The sequence below is a fragment of the Colossoma macropomum genome, unplaced genomic scaffold (assembly GCF_904425465.1).
Source record: "Colossoma macropomum unplaced genomic scaffold, Colossoma_macropomum, whole genome shotgun sequence".
Lineage (NCBI taxonomy): Eukaryota > Metazoa > Chordata > Actinopteri > Characiformes > Serrasalmidae > Colossoma > Colossoma macropomum.
In genome coordinates this window covers 2,825,803-2,850,624 of record NW_023494801.1, presented here as the reverse complement: position 1 = coordinate 2,850,624, position 24,822 = coordinate 2,825,803, and the positions used below count along the sequence as shown (strand labels likewise).

Genomic DNA, 24,822 nt, shown 5'->3' with positions numbered 1-24,822 from the left:
TTATGTTTTTTTTAATGCTATATCCTGAGTCTATATTTAAGGTGAGATATACAACATTTTAAACATGAATGTAGCAGCAAACAGCTGTTTTCTATGTAAAGACGTAGCGCAGTAACGACATCCTGATCAGAGAATGAAGCCACGCCCCCTCTGTGTGTGTGTGTGTAATCTGAGCTTCTCTGTTTTTGTTTTCGTAGCTGGTCCGGTAACTTCTGCATGTTAGTCCCACCCTGTGAAAACTTTGCCCTCCACATGTTTTGTTTTGCCCTCCCCAGACAGTGACCGCCCACACAGCATTGTGCGTGGACCTCTTAAGGTGGAATGGGAAAATTTGAGGCGAATGTTGTGACAGCAACTGGTTAGCTTTGCATCAGGGAATTGAAACTGTTCAAAAGTCATGTTAAACTGTCTCTGGTAAGAAGGGAGTAAAACCGCCTTGAGTTTGACGCCACCAATAGGCCCTTTTCTCAAAAAACGGAAGTGTGTAAATGCTGGGTAAAACACGTTCCGCTATTGCTATGCTCACGTTCTTTTACTCCATATGACAAAGTTTATTCCTTTATTAATTGCACAAACTCATTGTTCCTCTGCTCATCATCAGTTGAGATTAGTTTGCCTCAAACTCGAACACTTGAGTAAGCTGTACACGCTCTACTCATCCTCGTTATTATTGTCGTTGCTTTAGCGGAAGCAGTGTTACCCTGCGATGAGAACTTCCAGCAGAAATGTGAAAAGGGCCTAAAAGGCAAAGATTTGATTGCCTGGAATGTGATAACTCCATACCCAGTCCCCGCCCAGCCTCACGCAGTCTCAGTCAGAAAGAAAAAAGTAGGAAAAGCAGAAAAAAAGTCTGAGAATGGAGTAAAGTAGCTGAAAAGTTACCTCCACTGAAACAAAGGATAGACCTGGGTTAGGCCTTAAAGGAGCTGTCAAGAAGCCTCACTGAGAAAAGGAGACGGACACATCAAACAAAGAAGCTGAACAATGGACTGACCACCCCAGAGTCCAGACCTCAACACCACTGTGCTGCTTGGATCGTGATGAAACCTTTGGAGGTTTAATATCAAAAAAGTGGTTATATTTAGTTGTTGAAGCTTCTCTGCTTTTTTCTGACACTGAAAAATGAAAAATGTGTACTCAGTGGCTGTTTTGACTGGAAAATGAATAAATAAAGGGTGGTCTTTGACTTTTGCACAGTACCACATGTAGGATATTCATGTTTTGGGTAACACTTTACTGTAGGGTGCTGTTCATAAGGCTACATGAAACCTACATAAGCTTGTCATGACAACTGACATAGCCCTACACAAATGTTTATAAAAGCTTAATCCAATAGTCGTCATTCGCTATAAAGGTTACATTTGCCAATTTTGATCAAAGTTAGCTAAAGTAGCCTTTATGACGGATGACGGCTATCGAAATAAGCTTTAATAGACATTTATGTAGGGTTATGTCAGTTTTCATGACAAGCTTATGTAGCCTTATGAACAGCACCCTACAGTAAAGTGTTACTGTATTTTGACTACTTATAATTCAGAGGATTCAGGGTTAAAATGTACATCGTTCATTTTTTCCATAGGCAAAAACAGAGAGTCTTTAATATTATGCAGAGGTCTACAGAACACGCGAGGCAGAGTAACATCTTGGCTGTGATTTGGTCGCATCACCCAGCTGTGATGTTATTTGCAATAACAAAGAACCTCGTGTTCTTTTGCATTTACACAACAGCTTTTATACTAACAAGTAAGGACAATACAGCAAAGAAGCTCTGTTTCAAATGTACGTTCTTAATATTTACAATGTTTTCCACCAAGAAAGTAGTTCCAGCAGCTTAAACAGTGACCATTGTCGTTACTTAGCAACTGTTGGCCAGTGGAACGATACAGGTATGATGATAAAATGTGCTGTTATTCGATACAACAACACGAGTAGAACACCTCACCTCTGACCGTGTGAAGAGGATTAACTGCACAATCAGATGTAAACAGTAAAAACCTGCTGTAAAGCTGTTCTGGTCTGAAAGCAGATGTGCTTTAACATGGTTTTAGTCTGGTTCCTCCAGCGTTTCTCACTCTCCCGGATAGCTGTCCTCGTCTTGTTGCGTGAGCTGACCCACACGCGCCGAGGCCACCAGGAAAGCGATGGCTGTGAGGAGCTCGCTGATGAAGGAGATGGCAGCGAGTACCAGCGACCAGCCGAAGTAGATGTTGATGTCCTCCAGGGTTTTGTGTCCAGAGATGCACACGGCTTCTTTGAAGGCCGCCGCGGAGTAGGCCACGTACACGCAGAGGCCAGCCAGCGTGAAGACAGCTGGACAAACACATGATAAAGAGAAAGTTGGTAGCCTTACAAATGCATGGAGCAGGTTGGTGGACAGAATGTTTTCATTATTGTGGTAAATTACATCACAGTACTCTGTTCTGAGGTTGACTCCTAGGTGGAGTCAGTATGGAAGTCTACTCAGATGTAAAGAAGGGCCTGGGTTTGATTCCCGGCCAGGAGGCCAGGGTCCTTTCTGTGTGGAGGTTGTATGTTCTCCCCAGTGTCTGTGTGGGTTTCCTCCCACAGTCCAAAGACATGCAGTCAAGCCAACTGGAGATGCTAAATTGACCCTAGGTGTGAGTGTATATGTCTGTATGTCTGCCCTGTGATGGACTGATAACCTGTCCAGGGTGTGTCCTGCCTTCCGCCCAGTGACCGCTGGGATAGGCTCCACCCCCCCCCTCGTGACCCAGGAGGATAAGCGGTTTAGAAAATGTGTGTGTGTGTTTGTGTGTGTGTGAATGCTACTTCATTAAACCCAATGAAATATTCATTTAATTCATTTAATCACACAATATTAGGAAATTGGGCGGCACGGTGGCACAGTGGGTAGCGCTGTCGCCTCACAGCAAGAATGGCTTGGGTTCGATTCCCGGCCGGGTGTCCAGGGTCCTTTCTGTGTGGAGTCTGCCTGTTCTCCCCGTGTCTGCGTGGGTTTCCTCCGGGTACTCCGGTTTCCTCCCACAGTCCAAAAACATGCAGTTAAGCTAATTGGACTCGCTAAATTGCCCCTGTGTGAATGTGTATGTATGTCTGTCTGTCTGCCCTGCGATAGACTGGCGACCTGTCCAAGGTGTATCCTGCCTTTCGCCCAATGACAGCTGGGATAGGCTCCAGCACCCCACCGCGACCCAGAAGGATAAGCGGTTTAGATGATGTATGTATTTATTAGGAAATTGTCAAACTGGGAAGATCAGTTTAAAAACCATAGCCAAATATGGTCATAACAGCTGTAGTAGCATACAAGCTTCAACATATCAACAACAACTTTAGGAATATCTAGTTTTTTAAACTGTAAACATTTAGACGTAGGCAATGATGGGGTATTTTGAGATCACTGAAAGTTTCCTGTTTTTCCAGTATCTCAGTTTAATCATTCTCAGGATTAGTACAAAATCCTTTTGTACCAGAGCAGCACTGCCAGCATTACTCATTTGGACGCAAGTTTCTGTTGTGACGCATGGCTGATTTATCCTGTGTTTGGTGAAAGGTCAGTGTTTGGTCAGTTCTTCCACAACACTGAACAACTGCATTGTTCATAAAAAAAGACAGACCAGCGTACAGTAACTGAAAAAACAGCATAGCAACAAATAGCTGATATGATGTCGGCCCATATATTCATTTTATTTTACTTGCTTTTACCTGACTAAACACAAAATATGGCTACATTTATGATGCCACCATTCATTCATGTTCTACTAATATTAACCATTATAAATCAAAGGACTCCTTGGATGGTAACGATGTATAGAACGTCCCTAACAGTGTGAAGCTCCTGTCTGAAGAGGCTTTTCGGGTGAATTGGTTCTGCATCTCAGCGCTGATAGCACACTTACATCGGTTGTGTTGGTATTACAGGTACTGCTTTGGAGTGGTTATGATCTTACTTGTCTGACAGAACTTTTCCTGTCAACCTTGGAGATTTTGTATCGTCCTCAGTGCCTCTCTCTTGTGGAGTTCCCCAGGGCTCTATGTTCGGGCCAATTTTATTCCCCTATATCCTTATAAAATATGGCGTTTCCTTAGATATGCAGATGATACTTAAATTTACTTGCCCTTGAAACAGAAAAATACAATCTCTTTAAAACTACTGCTGGACTGTCTTGAGGGCATTAAAGTCTGGATGGCGTTACATTTTTTAAACTTTAATGAGAACAAAACTGAAATCTTTATGTTGGCGTTAGTCAGGCCTCCCTTTCACACTTAAAGTTGGTCTAGAATGCAGCTCATCTTTAACAGGAACACACAAGTGTGAGCATATTTCCCCTGCACTGGCCTCTCTTCATTGGCGCCCTGTACGTTTTAGGATTGATTTTAAGATTCTATTGTTTGCTTATAAATTGTGAAATGGGCTGGCTCCAATCTATCTTATAGTCTGAGTGATAACAACCATATGCTCCATCAAGGGCACTTAGGTCCGCTGATCATTTCCTTTTTATTGTCCCTAAGTCAAGGCTAAGCACAGGGGAGAGTGCTTTTTCAGTAGTCACCCACAAACTCTGGAATGAGTTGTCTTTGCATGTTAGGCCGGCCCCTATACTGCCTGTTTTTAAACCCTGTCTTAAAACACGTTTTTATTTGTCGGCTTCTGATTCAGTGTTGAGAGTTGCTCGTATTTCATGTTGTTGTTACAATTTTACATTTGTATTTATTGTCTTTTTGTGATTTAACTGGTTCTGTGTTTTATTGCCTAATTTGTGAGTTTTCCTACATTGATTGTACAGCACTTTGGTCAACAGCTGTGGTTTTTTAATGTGCTCTATAAATAATTTGAACACTGACATTGTCATTGGCAGCCTGTCGTTGTTTTGCACCCCTCACCCACCATGAGTTGAGAAACTGATGGCCAATTTGTATCTTTCCACCCCCCCACCACCACCACTGAAGCTGTTATCACTTTATGTCCATGTGTAAATAATTCGCTTCACTAGTCACAGTTGAGATGGGGGGATTGAGGTTTTCTCAGGCGTGGAGTGGCTAAAATCAATATGTGGTGTGGTTGCCAGCTCCACCTTAAAGCAACCTTTTTCTTTTAAATAAGACAGAAACAGCTCAAGCGCAAATAAACTTTATACCGCCCTCTAAAGGCGTCATTAACAAACATCGAATAAACTAATGTCGCTCAGCGTCGACGTCTAAAGGCGTCATTAACAAACATCGAATAAACTAATGTCGCTCAGCGTCGACGTCTAAAGGCGTCATTAACAAACATCGAATAAACTAATGTCGCTCAGCGCTGCCCTCTAAAGGCGTCATTAACAAACACCAAATAAACAAACGTCGCTCAGCGCCGCCCTCTAAAGGCGTCATTAACAAACATCGAATAAACAAACGTCGCTCAGCGCCGCCCTCTAAAGGCGTCATTAACAAACACCGAATAAACAAACGTCGTTCAGCGCCGCCCTCTAAAGGCGTAAATAACAAACACCGAATAAACAAACGTCGCTCAGCGCCGCCCTCTAAAGGCGTAAATAACAAACACCAAATAAACAAACGTCGCTCAGCGCCGCCCTCTAAAGGCGTCACTAACAAACATCAAATAAACAAACGTCGCTTAGCGCCGCCCTCTAAAGGCGTCATTAATGAACACCAAATAAACAAACGTCGCTCAGCGCCGCCCTCTAAAGGCGTCATTAACAAACATCGAATAAACAAACGTCGCTCAGCGCCGCCCTCTAAAGGCGTCATCAACGAACATCAAATAAACAAACGTCGCTCAGCGCCGCCCTCTAAAGGCGTCATTAACGAACACCAAATAAACAAACGTCGCTCAGCGCCGCCCTCTAAAGGCGTCATTAACAAACATCGAATAAACAAACGTCGCTCAGCGCCGCCCTCTAAAGGCGTCATCAACGAACATCGAATAAACAAACGTCGCTCAGCGCCGCCCTCTAAAGGCGTCATTAACAAACATCGAATAAACAAACGTCGCTCAGCGCCGCCCTCTAAAGGCGTCATTAACGAACATCGAATAAACAAACGTCGCTCAGCGCCGCCCTCTAAAGGCGTCATTAACGAACATCGAATAAACAAACGTCGCTCAGCGCCGCCCTCTAAAGGCGTCAACCATTTAAAATGTATTGAATTTGTATAATTTGTTAAGTTTTGATGAGAATCTTTTCCATCGAGCGACTAATAGGCAGGCGTCTCTGAGAGTACGCAAGAGTGTGAGTGCATGTCTAAGTTACTGAGGGTGAGGAGACTCACCGCCACACATCAGCAGCAGTCCCGTCGCTAGTAGCAGCGGGTGGGCCCGGGCCAGCATGCTCATGACCCCCAGCATCCCCCCGACAAACAACACGATCACGCTGAGGGGCAGCAGCACCATGAATGCCCCCTGCATGTCTGTGGAGAGACACAGTGAGGGTTAGGCTTACCAGCTCCAGCTGACCACAAATGGGAGGGTTTTGTTTGTACATTCTACGAAACAACATTGTTTTTATACACAGGTAACACAAACGGCATTTTATTAATTAAGACATTTAGATAGTATAATGCTGCAAATATACAAGAGGCATGCAAAATAATAATAACAATAATAATAATAATTTTATTTATATAGCACTTTTCATGCCGGTGGCAGCTCAAAGTGCTTTACAGACAGGTGATAAAACATAGTTATAGAAAAGATCATTAGTACTTAATTAGAATCAGAAGAAAATGAAGAAGATTAAATTACAAGATAAAAACCACGAGACATTCAGTTTCAGTTAAATGCTGATTTAAAGAGAGACGTTTTTAGGTGCTTCTTAAAAGTGAGCACTGAGCTTGACTGTCTAATAAAAGGTGAACTGAGCTCCACAGTTTAGAAGCAGAATAACTGAAAGAGCCTCTCCATGTTTTCTGTATTTTACAGAGCGTATCTGTAGAAGGCCACTATCTGCAGATCTTAGATTGCGTGCTGGAACATAAACAGACAGACACTCTGTGATGTAAGCGGTGCTTTAAGGTTTAAGGTGAGCTTTAAAGACTGGTAGCAGAACCTTGAAATCTATCCTGAATGATACAGGCAGCCAGTGCAGCTCTTTCAAAACGGGACTGATGTGATCTCTCTTTTTTAAAATAACAGAAAAAACGCATTGTGCAAATTCATTTACAAAAAAGTTGGGACAGAATATAAATAAAGAATATAAATAAAAATAGAATGCAATGATATGTGAATCATGTGAACCATATCAAATGTTGAAGCTGCACAGCGTCCCAACTTTTTTGGAAATGGGGTTGTATTTAATTTGCATAAGGAAGGAGAAAGTAAATGTAAAAAGACAGGAGTTTCCAAACTGGAATTCAAAAACTGATTAAAAGCTCCAGAGAAAACGAGTCTCCTAACAACCACCTGGAAGACCTGGTAGACTCCAAAACTGTCTCCATTAGATAAACAGCACTTAAAGCTTGCTTAAAGTAAATTCAACTGCCTACATACTATCATATCACATCAATTAGTGATTCTAACCACACCGACACCACTAACCAAAAATTTTAGGCTGCTACAGCACAAAAATCTGCATATCATACTGTGCATAATGCATTCCCAAAACACTGTGACCATGCATTCAAAGGTTTATTAACAACACCCAACATGTCTGATTGCTTTCACTGAGGAAACCAAATTGAAAGGAAATACCTTAGAAAAATAACAGAAAACTCCAACATCAGTCCTGCACAAAAACATCTCAGATACCCACGTCAACAGGGTGTATCCAACTACTCTTTCTACAGGTTTGCTTATTAAAAGGGAAACCTTTCATGCTTTTATATGTTTTTGTATACTATTAGTAGCCAAAGACAGATTTCCACAGTGAACAATATCATATCTACCTATTTATCTGCACTATCATGTCCAAAGGTTTGTAGACACCTGTTTATTCAACGTTTCTTGGCTATTAATAGTGAATTTCTCCCGCTCTTATCAGCCTCTACTCTTCTGGGAAGGCTTAACACTGGACTTTGGAACATTGCTGGGAAGAGGATTTGATTGCATTCAGCTACAAGAGCATTAGTAAGGTCAGGCACTGATGTTGGATGGTCAGTTCTGGATTGCTTCAACTCATCCCAAAGGTATTGGATGGAGCTCCATCACTCCAGAGAACGCAGTTCCACTGCTCCACAGCCCAATGGGGCTTTATACCCCTCTAGACGGGTGTGGTGGCCTTAGGCTCATGTGTGGCTGCTCCAGATCTATCTATCTATCTATCTATCTATCTATCCATCTATCTATAAGAACTCGTTTTCCATATTAACATGCCTGCATCCCCACATCCTTCACATCTTAAAGGAGCATCCTTTGGCTGTTGAACAATTCTTGATCTGATGGCTTTTGTTCATGTGTTGCTCCAAAAGATAGAAATTTGTAAGTAGGCCTGTAAAAAATGAGTAAGCCAACTTGGTAGATACATTTTCCAAATTTTTCCTAGGCTAAAGCATACTGCCTCGACGGGCATGAAAAATGTATGGATCATGTATGTCTTACCTTTGATGACTGGTTGCATTGCAGTAGATATTTGATTTGACATTTTGACTCTTAGCTTTCGTAACGAAAGAGCACTACAAATGTCAAATTAATTTTTTTTTCAATATTTTTTTTTTGTCTTTTGAAACAGATAGAAAATAACATAATATAACCCTATCAGGCATGGGCCTCACTTTTACATGTCCCCCAGGTACAACTGGAGCTTCAAATTTAAACACTGGTGGTACGCTGATAACAAACTGATTCAATGGCAGATAGCAACAGTTGCTAAGCTTCAGGAGGAGAATGCACATAGCTGGAGCTTCACATCTATCTCCTCCATCTCTCTCACTGCAAACTTACATTTCCCCAGCCGCCCTCACAGCTCTGCAGCAGCTGGCTGAGCAAATAAAGCAATTATAAAGCAAACTTCCCAATTCCCCTCTTACTGACATGGGAGACAGATTTCTCTAGATTTCTGCATAATTCAGTGGTTGAGATGTAAACAGAGTGATTCAGAGTGGTTAGGTGTGAAATGGGTTAGATTTCTTTACAGTGGTGGTGATAGGAACTTTGCTATGATACTTTACAGTGCTATGATATCCCAGGTGGTTGCTAAGGTGTTGCTAGACCATTGCTATGGTATCCTAGGTGACTGCTAAGGTGTTGCTAGAACATTGCTATGGTATCCCAGGTGGTTGCTAAGGTGTTGTTAGACCATTACTGGGGTATATTAGGTGATTGTTAAGGTGTTGCTAGGCCATTGCTATGGTATCCCAGGTGGTTGCTAAGGTGTTATTAGGCCATTACTGTGGTATCCTAGGTGATTGCTAAGGTGTTGCTAGGCTGTTGCTATGTTATCCCAGGTGGTTGTTAAGGTGTTGCTAGGCTGTTGCTATGTTATGTCCAGGTGGTTGTTTGAGTGTTTGAGATGTAAACAGAGTGATTCAGAGTGGTTTGGTGGTTGAACTTTGCTATGATATCCTAGGTGGTCGCTAAATTGTTGCCAAGCCATGTCAATGGCATCCCAGGTGGTTGTTAAGGTGTTGTTAGGCCATTACTGTGGTATTTCAGGCGGTCGTTAAGGTGTTGCTAGGCCTTTGCTATGTTATCCCAGGTGGTTGCTCAGGTGTTGTTGAGCCATTATTGTGGTATCTCAGATGGTCGCTAAAGTGTTGTTATGTCATTACTGTGGTATCTCAGGCGGTTGTTAAGGTGTTGCTAGAGCATCACTATGTTATCCCAGGTGGTTGCTAAGGTGTTGTTAGAGCATTGCTATGTTATCCCAGATGGTGGCTAATATGTTGCTAGGCTGTTGCTATGTTATCCACAGAGGTTGCTAGGGTGTTGCCAGGCCATTGCTATGGTATCCCTGCTGGTTGGTGTTGCTAGGTTATCCTAGATGGTTGCTATTTTGTTACTAGGCAGTTGCAAAAGTATCTACAGTGGTTGCTAAGATGTTGCTAGGCCATTGCTATGGTATCCCAGGTGGTTGCTAAGTTGTGTGCATATATGTGCTAGTATGTATGTGAGTCTTTATGTAACGTCTGTGTGAGAGATATCCTTTGTGATTGTTTAAATGCTGTATGAAAACCATAAGTGTCCCAAAAAACACAAGCACATTATTCCCGTATAGGCTGTACAGCTGTGCAAAGTTTTGTGGCTCTAGCTCAAAAACTGCAACCTGTGAAAATAATACAAAAAAAGCAGAGAATAATAAGAAGAAAGATAAGATAACGAGCCCCAGTGCACTGTTCAGCTCCGCTGTCCCTGTTTAATAGGATCTACAGCTGCCTGCCCGGAAACAGTATGTACACTTCTGGACCATCACTGACTGAACAGGAGCGCCACAAGGCTGCATGCTCTCACCCCATTGTACTCTGTTCTAGTGACCTTCAGCTGGCAGAAAACAGAACCCTTACAGTGCTCAGTCTTAGACTAATTAAATACAATAGCATATTTCTTTTGGACTCGTTCAAGGACAGTTACACAAAAAAACCCTATTTTTTTCACATGTAAACTCAATGCTTTTATGCATTTTATGCTGCGTATGCAGATACACTGGAAAGTGAACACTTAAGCCATATGGCCATGCAATTTAATGAAGCAGAAGGCTTAGCTGACTGTAATGATTTTCAAATACCAGCTTATGACAGCATTATATACAGTGACTCTCACTGGAGACTTCTGTCTATGCTCTCAATCACAGAAGGTATTTGGTCTTCAACAGTGAAAGCCAAATACCTTCACTGTTGTATCTCCGGAATGGAAACTGTATAAGGTGTTAACTTGAGTGTACGTTAATTAGAGATGGCACTTTTTCTTCCCCGATAACGATAACGATCATCGATATTTCTTTGTTAAAAACTACTGTGCTTTAAAATGAGCGATTTTCAATTGAAGCACATCACTTAAGATTAGCATCATATTCAAACTACTAGAAGAAATAGACAGCTAACAACATGACGTCACACCAGTGGTGAACCATGACTTTTAGAGCTCGGCTTTCGATTTGGACCATAAATGTGGAAACTTACAAATATTGGGAAAAAACCGCCTCTATGGTGATGCTAATTTCTAGAAGCGCTCCTATGGAGTTTCTAGCGGTATGTTAGCGCTAAGCTAACCCTGGTGTACATAAAGCTTTTTGTCTGTTCTAGATTAACTTTCTCAGGTCAATGATGTCGTATTAAAGGATTAAAGGATGTTGCGAATGCTGCACACTACAGACATTTCTCCCAGAAGGCTGGGGTTTTGCTGTTTCAATGAGGGCTCTGTAGCAATCGCATCACTTTCAGCAGCTTTGTTATCCAGCCTTGAACTGCACTCTTTTTGGAGACTTTGTAAAATAAATGACAAATCTTCTGTGGTTACTACTCTTCTGGGCAAAATGAAAGCACATCTCTAGCCTGCAGTGTTCACAAAATATGAATTCTTTTATCTATGACGTCATTTGATTTCACATATGACATTGTCAACCTGAGAGTGTTAAACACAAACATTTGTAGCTTGTAAAATATATTCCATACATTTTATTTAAAGCTTTAAACAGACATTAACATATATTTTACCTTCTAGCAGTTTAACAGTGAGACTTTCAGTAAAGAGGTCTGACCTAGAGCCGCCGCCGCTGTTTTCTATTCCTAACAACTGACTGAAAGCTGCTTAGACTACGGCTCGTGTTCACAGTCAGTGATGTATCTAGAAATTCCAGAAGGTCTAGATTGACATTGTCAATGACACTGTTCCTCACAAAATTGGTCCCATCTATCAAAACATCATTGGTTGAGTCCTCTGTCACTTCCTACTTATATTGGTAGTTAATCTAACATGGACTCCTGAAGTCCTAACCAATGAGAGAGCTCACTTGGCTGTTAATATAATTTAATAAGATTGTCATGCTTGCTGTATTTAAACTCTGTATTGTAGTATTTCTCTTATTTCATTGTTATGTTTTGGTTAAAATCTTGAGACACAGAACAGATAATTGTCCGATCAGGACGGTTTCCTGTGTGGTATCTATGTAGATACAGCCAAGTGAGCTCTCCCATTAGTTAGGACTTCAGGAGCTGAACTGAAGTACTTACATGTTAGATTAACTACCAACCTAATAAAGGACTGACAGAATAATCAACTAATGAGTGTTTTGATTTACAGTGAGGGCCAATTTTGTCACTCTAGGCCTTCTGAAGGTTCTGTATACGTCACTGACTGCGAATATAAGTCGTAGTCTAAGCAGCTTTCAGTCAGTTGTTAGGAATGGAAAACAGCAGTGGCAGCTCTATGCCAAGAGTATCTATTAAAAGAGTCACTGTAAAACTGATACAAGGTAAAATATATGTTAAATATATGTTAAAAGCTTCAAATAACAGATATGAAATGTCTTTAACAGTATTTAAATGTCTGTGTTTAATCTAGAATGCCTAAAAATGTCCATGTGCACCAGTGTTAGCTTAGGGCCAGCATACTACCATAATCCCACAGGGGTGCTAGCAGAAATTAACATTATCACAGAGGTGTTTTTTCTCGTTTTTGAGCGAGTTTTGACATTTATGGCCCAAACTAAAGGTCTAGCTCTGATAGTCACGATTTTATGGGACCGTTCATGAAATGTTAATGTAATGTGACAGCTGGAAAACATGCATGAGGTTTTGATATAACAGTGACAATAAGCTTTTTACATCTGTTTGCGCTTAGTTTTGACAAAATGTTAATCTATGGTTAATCAATACAATGCATAAAAGTGCTAAAAATGAAAAAAGAGGTGGATCGAATGTAGGGCTTTTAGCCTGTGGCCCGCTGAGTGCGTTTTAGTAGTAATGATTGTGCCAGCGCAAAATGTCTTTCAGGATAAGAGAAAGGCAGCATGGCGCCAAATAACCCTAACCCTCCAATCTACATCATTATAATCATGATTATAATTATTATAATTGTAAAATAGCACTACTTTTAAATGTTTTATGCTGATATCTCTACCTCAGTGGTAACGAAGAGGCTATAAACTCCAGGCTGAGATGTTTGGATGTCTCTCGCAAGCCGAACAAACAAAAGCGAATGAAAGAAAAGGAGAGATCAGTGAACTCGAGCTGTGAAGGGAAGAAATTAGAGCTGCAGCGCGCTACAGAACCACGGCAATTACTGCAGCACTCAGCGCCTCCTCCGTTTCACTTAGGGCCTATTTCAGAGCTTTTTCTTACACTTTTAGCCACTTCTTCTATCGCAGAGCACAGATACTAATAGTGCTGTTCATCTGTGAGACGTGTTGAGAAGAGAGAGCCGGACGTGCGGCTTCAGCTCAGAGGTGGATTTCTGTTCACAGCCTGTACCAACCATAACATCACAGTCTGTACCTTTTACAGACAGGAGTGAGAGAGTGGATTAAGAGGTCAGCAACAACACTGTTACACAGAACACAGGCAGGCTTACTTTTATGGAAGAGATTTAAAGGGCCCGTGTGATGGACAACTCAGTTTTCATTGCTTTTTTGAAATATAAAAAGTTTTTGTGGTACGTAAACAGAGAATGTGTTTACATGCACTCAATAATCTGATCATAATCAGACTTCTGCAGTTATCTGATTATTCAAATGGTCATGTAAACAGCACACTCTGATTTCTTAGATTGGAGTAAGGTCTAGAAATCCGATTAAGAAATCCAATAAAGAGGCTGGATTGAGCTCATTAATCAGATTTCTCAGTGCATGTGAACTCTTACTCTGATTTCTTTCGGATTTCTTAGTCTGCTTGTGTGAAAACAGATGGTGGTACTGGAAATAAGCGAGCACGTTTGGAGCGACGCTGAAACCAAATACATGCTTGACGGAATGAAGGATTTAAATATTCTTCATCTTCTAGATGATGTATGTTCATATTTTCAGGTAAAGCGGCATGATGTTTAAAAAAAGCTGCAGCATGAAATTTTGAGTTTCACGTTACGTTTACGTCGCGTTTTCTTCTGTGAGTTTATTGGCTGGTTGCAAAGCAGAAATCTGATTACTGTCTGACTCTACTGTCTCTACTGACTCTACTGTCTGACTTCCCTATAATCTGATTACTCAAGTGCATGTAAACACACTCACTGTCTTTAAAACTTCCCGTTCACTGCCCAGTCCATACAGTCCATTCATGGAAACGTCTTCAAAACAGCCCATTTTAAATGTATTGTTTTTGTGATTCGTGAAAAACAATCCATTTGCATATATACATCTGTTTAGCCTACAGCAGTTTAGCTCCGCCCATTCATGCTGAAGTTATAAGGCATGTTTCAGCCCAGAGTAGATATATAATACAGGGCAGCCAATCAAAACAGAGCATATTTACATATATCAGACTTAAAGATACAGTAACAAACCAGCCTGTTTAAGTGTAAGTTGGAAAACAGTCACGTTAAAATTAGTTTTTATACATAAAACCACACAAACAAAGTGGAAAATACGAGAAAAATGTAGAGTATGGGCCTTTTACAGGAGGTTATGTATAAAGGAATAGTGTTAAATAAGGTTACGTTTAAAAAATAGAAAAAAACAATGTGATCAAGCTGCCTTGCGCTATATTATCGATGTAGTTTACTGTCTACATTTGTAATTCTCAACGTGCAGAGAGCGGCTGTATTATTTATTATCAGAGATGAGGACTTTGCACATTAACTGACTTGCGACTAGAGATGGGCCAATACAGATCGAGGGCGGGACTGTTGAGGTATATTCATGCCAAGTATGATTTTTTAACGCAGTGGGACTTTCACACCAGGCCCGAAGGCTTTTTCTGCCAAAACGCTCTGAAAACTTTTTTCTTTTAAGCACTGCAACTAAACGGTGCACACCCTGAATACATCCCATTCTACAAAAAAGACAACACCACGGGGAGTCCGACCGCCTCTTACCAGAGCTAGCTGAAAGCTGCATAATAAACAACACTGCAAGTATTTACTGCAGGTCAGTTGGGGGACTTTTTTTTTGAGTGGTCCTTTTTAGATTAAACAGACACTCAGCAGACTCTCAGTAACATGTCAGAAACATATAAAGGTTAGGATTAGGTTTTGGGTTGAGGTTAGGATTAGGGCCAGGGTGAGGGTTAGGATTAGGTTTTAGGTTAAGGTCAAGGTTAGGGTTAGGGTTAGGGTTAGGATTAGGGCCAGGGTGAGGGTTAGGATTAGGTTTTAGGTTAAGGTTAAGGTTAGAGTTAGGATTAGGGCCAGGGTGAGGGTTAGGATTAGGTTTTAGGTTAAGGTTAAGGTTAGGGTTAGGATTAGGGCCAGGGTGAGGGTTAGGATTAGGTTTTAGGTTAAGGTCAAGGTTAAGGTTAGGGTTAGGATTAGGGCCAGGGTGAGGGTTAGGATTAGGTTTTAGGTTAAGGTCAAGGTTAAGGTTAAGGTTAGAGTTAGGATTAGGGCCAGGGTGAGGGTTAGGATTAGGTTTTAGGTTAAGGTTAAGGTTAGAGTTAGGATTAGTGCCAGGGTGAGGGTTAGGATTAGGTTTTAGGTTAAGGTTAAGGTTAGGGTTAGGATTAGGGCCAGGGTGAGGATTAGGTTTTGGGTAAGGTTGGGTACCGATTACCAATTTTTTTTCTGTAAAAATCATGTAAATAGGCCTTTGACCCATAGTCAAAAGGTCTGTATTTTGCAGGGAGCCTCATGCAGGGCTGCAGCAATTGCAAAATATGGCACATTTTTTTCCGTCACTGATCAGGTCTCAGGATCGGTCAACTTAGAGAAATATCAGCCGATCGTCGATCGCATATTTGGGCTGGACGTCGTCAGATACCGATACGTAGGCAATGGATCCTTCCATCTCTACTGGTGACTCAACTCGTACTCAGTAAGACTCAGCCGAAAACAAACAAAACTGACTCAGTAGATTAATACTTTACAGAAAAACCCTCAGTTTGAAGGACAGAACTGAAGCTCTACACACAGTAAATGTGGTGTTTAAAGGAAAGAGCCAGAACAACTCGAAACGCTTGGCTAGTAAGTAGTTTGGATAGCAGGTAATGCTAGTTAGCGCTAACTAATTTAGCTGAAGTTATAATCTATGAGGGCCAAAAAAACTCAGCCAGCAGTAGTTCACTGGAGCTTGAAGCCAAATCAGTGGTGTTACACGTTCATCTTTAACCTCAGTGGTTTTCCTTCATGCCAACAACAACAGCAGCCTCTCAGACCAGACTGTGGAGGTTTTAGCGCTGATATAAGGACAGTCAGTTCCACTTCTGCAGCATCTCTCAGTGGAACCTTCCTCAGCCTCTCCTGGTGGAAAAAACAGTCTGATCAAAGCTGGACCAGAGGATATTGTAGTCATTGATCAAAAGAACATTTCAGCTCCGAGGAGCCTTCAGGTCTTTCAGTCTGGAGTGCTATGAGGTTTTTTTAACTCGGTCACAGCCACCGCATTCTCCACCCAGCGCAGAGATGCACAGCTCCAGAAAGAGTATCGTAGCGTGAACCAGCCTTTCTTCGCTATAATAGTCCTCCTCAGAATAATCCCACAAAAAACTGCTGAGAAAAAACTAATAAACCAGAACAAACATGTGAACGTTCTCCAAACGGGCTGCAGTGTGTCTGTAAAAAATGTCACACTCGCTTCTTCAGATGCTTTAACCCCTTGTTAGTTAACAAGCTTATTATTCAGTATGAATTATTTAGTCACTAAACACCTAAACAAAGAAAATGGTTCTCTGTAGAACCATAAACACTCAAAGAACCCTTTGGATGATTTAAGGGATCTTTGCACTGTGAAAGGGTTTTTCATATTGATGGATAATATGCTAAAGATGGTTCTATATAGCATCAAAAAGGGTTCTGCTATTGTTGCAAGCTTGACATTGTAATGATAGAGAACTCTTTTTGGTGCTGTATACCCATTTCTTTACTAAAGAACCCTTGAAGAACCATCTTTTTAAGTGTGTACTGTAAAACTGTTAATTATGCTGTTGTAGAGTGAGGAACCGACCTGCTTTCAGACTGGCCGTCTTTCTAATCTACTGCACCCAGTTGCTTTATGTGAGAGCTTGTAGGCTTTAAAGGGTTAAATCTGACCTCCTTGATGTGGGAGACCAGGAAATAAGGAACCATATGAAAGAAAATAGCACTTAGCTTGGATGTGTGGTTCCAGGAAAAACCCTGAGAAAGCTTTCTTTCACAGTCTTCTAAGGAGGGTTCGGTCAAGGCCTTGTGTGTGTGTGTGCATGTATACACACACACATAAAGGATAGTTCCGGTCCTAAAATCTGATTGGCTGAGCCGCATTGAAAGACGTTGTAAAATCCACAATATACGCACCGCTATGACCGCCTCACAGCAACTGAACTGTGTATCACTGCGCCACGGCACGAAAAAAAAATCCTTGTACTCTTAATGGAATAATCTTTTGGCTCTTATTCTACTGGCATGGAGCACCGAGGGTACAGATGAAGTAAGAACCCGGTTCTGTTTAAACTGAGCGGCTGACAACTTATGTTCTTAACTAGAACTAGACTGGTCAGCTAGCTAACAGGATAAAAGAGCCAACAGCCTAAACAGCTCCATCATTAATATCACAGGCTTGAATTTAAGCACTTACAGTATGATTCACTGTTAACTGCGTGTTATGTCTTACATGCTTCAGATGTTTAGTCAGAAGTCGCGTCAAACCCAGGCTGAATCCCAAACGGCTCCATATTCCCTAAATAGTGTTCTAGCTATGAAAGAATTTCTAGCCTCTACAGCCAAACAGTGCATCATGTATTGAGTGTGGATGAGTCTGAGTCCCAAATGACTGTTCCTGTACTATGTAGGGAGCAGGGAGCCCTTTGAGATTCAGGCCCAGTGTGAAAAGAGGGCACCGCTGGATTGATGCTAAATAAGAGTCGCGGTGGTAATTTGGTGACCAAAAAGTACTTAGAAAGCGAATTTTTTGCATTAAATAGTGCTGTGATATCATATGTTCATTGTTACACAACAAAAAGATTAAAAATTCATGAAATGACTGCAGTTTACAGCGATGGGCGACCAAACGTTCTCCTCATTCAGCGGTACATGGTTGCTTGGCAATGATACCGTGCTCTAAAGGAACTACATTTCTTGGTGGAATACTTGATTATGTGATTATTATTAATAATAACAAAGTATTTTCTGAAAAAACTGTATTTTATCATATTTATCATAAGAACACCCTTCCCATTATAAAATCGCACGGACTCTCGTGGCTTATTGCTCTGAACTATGTCTATACGTGTGTGTGTATATATATACATATATATATATACACACACACTTGCATATATATAAGTAGAAAACTACAGCTTTCTCATAACAGCTTTAACAAGCCGTAATGATTTCCTGTCTGAAACAGATGTCACGACTCGACGAGGCCTCAGCTGTACGTTACTGCAAGTATTCAGAAGAAAAGAAAGCTCGTCTGTTGTTTTGTTCTGCTAATGGTCCAGCAGGTAACCCAAACTGATTGAGCACATTAATATGGGCTGCGCTCAGCGGGCGTTTTAGCTTTTTTCTGAAAAAGAGGAAAATACTGGCGCAGGGAGCGCCGGCAGGTGGGCTAACCAAATTAGTTGTGAAAATCACGGCATGCTGCTCGGTGGAGCACTTGTTACCGCTGTCTCACACAGCTGTGCTTCTCCTCCGAGTCAGTCACGTATCCATGGGAACCCAACGAAGACGGGCCAATCTTAGGTCATCACATTCAGAGCTAGTTTTCATGCGAGGAATGTGTGTGTTTGGGTGTGAGGGGCTTGTATACGTGTGAGTATTATCGGGGCTCTTGACAGAAATGAACACTGGATTAAATTTGATTGCAGATCATTGCAGTCGTTTCAAAACCTCTGTTAGAAAACAGAGGCTGCACTTACGCAAATATCAGACAAGGGGGGAACATGCAAAGTCCACACTGAGAGGACCCTGGTCACCCGGCCAGGGAATCGAACCCAGGCCCTTCTTGCTGTGAAGCTGTAGTGTGAAATACAGTATAACCCGGCTGTTGGAAGAAAACCTCGTATTTCCATTTTTCAGTTTTTGACATAATTTGAAAATACCTATTGCCCTTTACATCATTTGTAAATTTCATTATGATTGGACAAAAACAAATGGCCAAAAATGACTTAGGAAAAAGTCTGGTTCCATTGACTTACATTAAAAGTTAAGTATGTTTTTTCCTTCTCCTGTAAAGTTACCATTTTGGAGATACAAGGTTTTCTTCCAACAACAGCAAAATGTATTTACATGCATTTAACCTTTTTTCAAAAATCAGGTACTGACCATTAAATTGTACAGTACTTTAACAGTGAAAGTCCTTTTTTACAGTGTTAACTAAGAAATTACAGCTGTAGATTTCTATTTCACAGAAATCATTAGGTTTTCTCTGAAGGGTTAGAAGACCTGAGGGTTCCTGTTTCTCTGCTAATTACCGGTTTTACCTTGAAAGTCCGAACCGAGAACTTTAGGAACTTTAGGAACCTTTATTTGTTTTTTTAGAGTGCACAAGGGTTTGTCAAGACAGAGATGTCCACAAATTAGCCTGGATCTTACCATAATAGTGGAACTCCAGTTATGATATCATATCTGATTTGCTTTTGTGTTGCTTTGCTTGAAAAAAATTGCATTCCAATCCAATTAATATCACTTTTGCTCATTATTGGTGTTTGGGATGTGAGGTTGACTGTACATTCAAGATCAAAAACCATTGGACAAAGCGCAGCGCTGTTATTCATCATAGCCTTTGTCTGATCTGCCGTCTCTGTCAAGAGCGCTGGTGCTTAGCGCTGTTAGAGTGGCAATTAATCACATTCCACTCTGCTCTAAACTGATACTGCATAAGATCCAGATGTCACAGCAGGTCAGCTGTGACTTCCTGCACCCGGACTCGGAGCTGTTACTGCCGAAGCTGATTGGGTTTCTGTGACATTTTACCCTCGCTGTGCCTGAAAGTGTGAATAACCATGTATAGATAGCAGCCAATGAGAGAGCGTGTCCGGTCTGATGAATCCAAAGGAAGAACAGGCCAGACCTGTGTTCCTACTGGATCCCTCAACACTGGCAGAAACATCTGCACTTTTGTTTCATTCCTCTTTTTCTTGCGAGAGAGAGCGAGAGCGAAAGAGCTCCCAGTGCTAAATCAGGACTCACGTGAGGTTATAACTCTATTCGGACCAGCTACTCCGGTGTTGAAGGAGATGTCGGTGATTGGTGTAGCACAGCAGGTAATTCGCCTTATTCAGTGCTGCCTGTTTGTCCTTGTTAGTTAAGTAACAGCCTTATTATTCAGTATGAACTATTTAGCAACTACACCCTTAAAAAGACAGTTCTTCAAGGGTTCTTTGGTTCTATATAGAACAATAAACACTCAAAGAACCCTTTGCATGATTAAAGCGTTCTTTGCATCGTGAAAGCGTTCTTCATATTGAGATTACTCCATATTCATATGGAGAATGTGGTGTAGATGGTTCTATGTACAACCTTTTTGAACAGGGTTCTGTATAGCACCCAGAAATGTTTGGCTATTCTTACAAGCTTGAGATTTCAACAACTGACTGTAGAACTGTTAATTATGCTGTTGTGAGAGTGAGGAACTGACCTGCTTTCGGACTGGCTGTCTTTTCAATCTACATCACTTTACTGAGAGCTTATAGGCTTTAAAGGGTTAAATCTGACCTCCTTGACTTGGGAGACCAGGAAATAAGGAACCATAAGAAAGAAAATAGCACTTGACTTGGATGTGTGTCTCCAGGAAAAACCCTGAGAAAGCTTTCTTTCACAGTCTTGTAAGGAGGGTTCGGTCAAGGCTATTTTGTAAGGCGATGCGAACTAGCTTTAGAGGGCAGGACTTTTACACACACACACACACACACATATATATATATATGTGTGTGTGTGTGTGTGTGTATGTATATAGATACAAGGTTTATACATACATATATATATATATATATACATACATAGCTGTTACTGCTGAAGCTATATTCAGTGTTGCCCATTTACCCTCTTTATGCAGCGTCTCCTAGTGGCCATTCGGCCAGTGGCATGGAAATTGACGCAGATATTTTTTTTAAATGTAATCAAATCAAATGTTTCCCCATTTTACTCTGTTGTCTCTCTGTGTGAATTGTTGTGACTGTGTGTTGAGCTGCTAGCGAGCAATGAGGGGTGAAAGGGGAGCGGTGAGACCCCCAATTCACACCTCTGCACAAAGACAGCCATGCCGAGATAAAACTCACATTTCGACTATTTTAAATATCATGAATGTCACATAAACACAGCCTAATGCAACAAGTCCTCAGGGGTCCCTGTTTCCTGTGAAGGGCGCATGCTGATGGGGGCTATTTAGGGAAAGATCACTGCAGATCTATGCATTACTGGTCCCCAGTCCTATTCACACCCGAGCAGTGTGAGTTTGAGCTGATCAATAACACCTGTAAGTCTCCACTGGTGACATTTGTAACTCGGTCGCTGCTTTCTCTAGGAAGAAAAGCTTGACCTTTCTGGATAAGACCGCTGATCTCAGACGTAGGTATTTACGCGAGCCTGTGTGGGCGGGAAAATTGTTTTAAAATGACTCTAATAACGGCTCCACTTCTGACGCTAAAAATACACAAGGCTCCATGGAGCGTAATTACTGTAATTATGGGACGAGGGTCCTTTACTAATTCAATTGCTGGTCTCCTGTAGATCTTTTGTGACCTTCTTCAATCTTCGGAACAGAAAGTTTGAGCTCATCTATGGTACCGCCTATAATTGTTGGCACCCCTGGTAAGGAGCAGCAAATAGAGGCTTTGAAATGTCTTCGTTGCGCATGACAATCTAACCTCTCAGGGAGGTAATCATTATTAATTAATCAAAGAAAAAAAACTGTTTGGCAACAATAACACTTTATCACAGCCTTTGCTGCTCAACTTTACTGAGGGTGCCAATAATTGGGCACGGCATGAGGAGCTTATAAACTGCAAGCTGCTGAAAGAAGTAATATGTGGTAGAATTGCTGGAACTGACACAAATCTATACATAGATCTGCATATATATATATATATATATGCAGTTAATTTCAGTATTTAGAGTGTTCCTTATTCCAGCTTCCATTCTTTTCAGGAGACTCACATTCAGTTCCTCAAAGAATCTGCAGACACACCTCCAAAGTTCAGTCTTAGAAGCTGGTTGATCATTTTCTGAAGTAATCAAACACATTCAGTGGTGTTGAGGTCTGGACTCTGGGGTGGTCAGTCCATCGTTCAGCTTCTTTGTTTGATGTGTCCGTCTCCTTTTCTCAGTGAGGTTCTTCTTGACAGCTACACATCCTTTCAGACCCACAGCGCTGAGTCGTCTTCTCACAGTGGAAGGATGGACAGAAACACCTGTGGATGTTTTCAGATCTGAAGCAGCTTGATTTTCTCCTCTCTCTCAGAGATGAAAGCTTTAAGTGCTGTTTATCTGATGGGGGCAGTTTTGAGGTCGACCAGCTCTTCCAGGTGGTTGTTAGGAGCCCCATTTTCTCTGTTAATCAGTTTTTGAACTTCACTTTTGGAAACTCCTGTTTTTTTCACATTGTCTTCCTGCTTCTTCATGCAAGTGGATTATCTTACATCTAATCTCCTCTGAAACACTTCCTGAACAATCAATAACTTGTATTTAAGAGCTGTTTTTGACTTAAATAAATAAAGGGTCTCTGACTTTTGCGCCGTACTCTCGCTCTCTCTATATACTTTATCAATCAATCAATCTGTCTATCCATCTACACAGACTATTCTACTGAATTAGTTCAGATCAAGTATTCAGACCTTCGATATTTACACGGATTCTGTTCTGATCTACTTAAACCGAGACATTAATAAAGATAGTACTAAGCTAAATATGTACAAAATCACCATTTATAGTGTGTTTCTACTGGGAGGTGTCTATTAGAGCTACAATGGCCGCAACTGTTATAGCACCACTGCTACATGTTAAGTAATAGTTCTAATAGTAATACATGGATTTACGTAATATTATTAAGACCTAATAAACAAAACTGACATATCGATGTTTCTATTTTATTTGGGATTCGTCATAGTTTATCATAACATAAACATAAATTATCAAAGCCTTTCATTTTAGTCTCAAATAGGACATTTGGTGTAGTAACAACACAATGGTAGAAGAATGTAAGGAGAACAATTATTTGACATAAATTATACATTGCATGAGAAACAGATTACAGTTGAAGCAGGAAGGGGGGAGGGGTGATGGGAGCAAGATGCCCCTTTCAGATTTTATTTACAGGCTGTACACGCTGACTCAAATTTAGTTCAGCTTCATAGAAAAATGGACGTTTTTCCCCATACTGGACGCAAATCTGGTCTTATTTCATATTGTATGTATGTAAGAAAAGAAAGAATTTCTCAGCTGTAGCACACACCAGCATGCTCACAATAGTATTGTTCTATTATATATTATATATATATTATACTTACCATAATTTTCATTTTTTAACAATCACACATCACAAGAAGAAGCAAAGCAGACACTTACTCAGTATCTGCCTCTGGGAATCTGTGAAGTTTCTTCCATTTCTAAACGGGTTCATAAACGGCCAGCACTGGTTATGAACTGCAAAAGAAGACACACTCATAAACATACATATTGTACACACACACACACACACACACACACATATATATATATACATATATATATATATATGTATATATATATATATATATATCTTGCTGCTGTTTGAACAAAATCTTGTATCTCCAAAATGATAACTTTACAAACTTTACATACTTTACTTTTAATGTAAGTCAATGGAACCAGAATTTTTTCCCAAGTTATTTCGGGCCGTTCCTTTTTGTCCAATCATCATGAAATGTATAAACAATGTAAACGGCAACAGGTATTTTCAAATTATGTCAAAAACTGAAAAACAACAAAAATCGACATACAAGGTTTTGTTCTGACAGCAGCGACATACACACACACGCACACACACACACACACACACATATGTACACATGACTTACGGTTGCAAGTCCTCCACAGTCCTGAATGTGAGCTCAGTGACACAGAGGAGTTGCTCTCCCTCTTCGAGGTGTCAATGATGTACCAAAAATCAGTTCCGATGGCAAGAACCAGGCAAACAAAGCTGAGGACCCCAAAAGAGGCCACAAAGACAGCCAGACTGCTTAAAGTCAGCTTCATCCTGGGCGCAGAAGTGTCTTCCAGCGTGCTTCTAGACGGAGTTGTGCTCAGCAGTGAGTGCTGGCTTGGCTGTGTGCCTGTTTGACTGGTGAGGGATTTTTTGCAATGCAATGTGCTCATAGTAACAGCAGGGGGCAGTGTGCACTTCTCTCTGTCCTGTACGAATAATAGTCTCTCTCTCTCTCTCTCTCTCTCTCTCTCTCTCTCTCTCTCTCTCTCTCTCTCTCTCGCTCGCTCTCTCTCTCTCTCTCTCTACCTTGCCCCACCCCCCACAGCCTACCACCACATCCTACACATTTCAAAAAGATGGTTCTCTGAGGGTAAAGGTGGTTCTTTAGTAAAGGCAATGGTTCTATTTAGAACCATGAGATCTATATAGAACCAATTTGATGCTTAAATGGTTCTTTGCATGGTGAAATGGTTCCTCAGATCGAAGAAGAATGTGTTGTACATGGTTCTATACGGAACCTTTTTGAAGATGGTTCTATGTAGCACTAAAAATGATTCTGCTGTTGCTACAAGCTTGACATCATAAAAATAGCAGAACCCTTTTTGGTGCTATATAGAACCATTTATAACACACTTTCCAATCTGAAGAACCGTTTCACCATGCAAAGAACCATTTAAGCATGAAATGGTTCTATATAGAACTCATGGTTCTAAGTAAAACCCTCAAAGAA

The 24,822-nt window shown here is 41.0% G+C and overlaps 1 protein-coding gene across 1 annotated transcript; it reads right to left on the bottom strand.

The window, feature by feature from the left end:
• Positions 1–1,499: 1,499 nt before the first annotated feature.
• On the bottom strand, positions 1,500–24,200 carry LOC118821421 (transmembrane protein 114). The gene is made up of 4 exons (XM_036590011.1): positions 23,965–24,200; positions 23,474–23,551; positions 6,250–6,387; positions 1,500–2,310 (listed from the first exon to the last, which is right to left on the bottom strand). The coding sequence occupies exons 1-4, from the start codon at positions 24,140–24,142 to the stop codon at positions 2,069–2,071; spliced, it is 636 nt and encodes a 211-aa protein (XP_036445904.1). The 5' UTR covers positions 24,143–24,200; the 3' UTR covers positions 1,500–2,068.
• Positions 24,201–24,822: the final 622 nt, after the last annotated feature.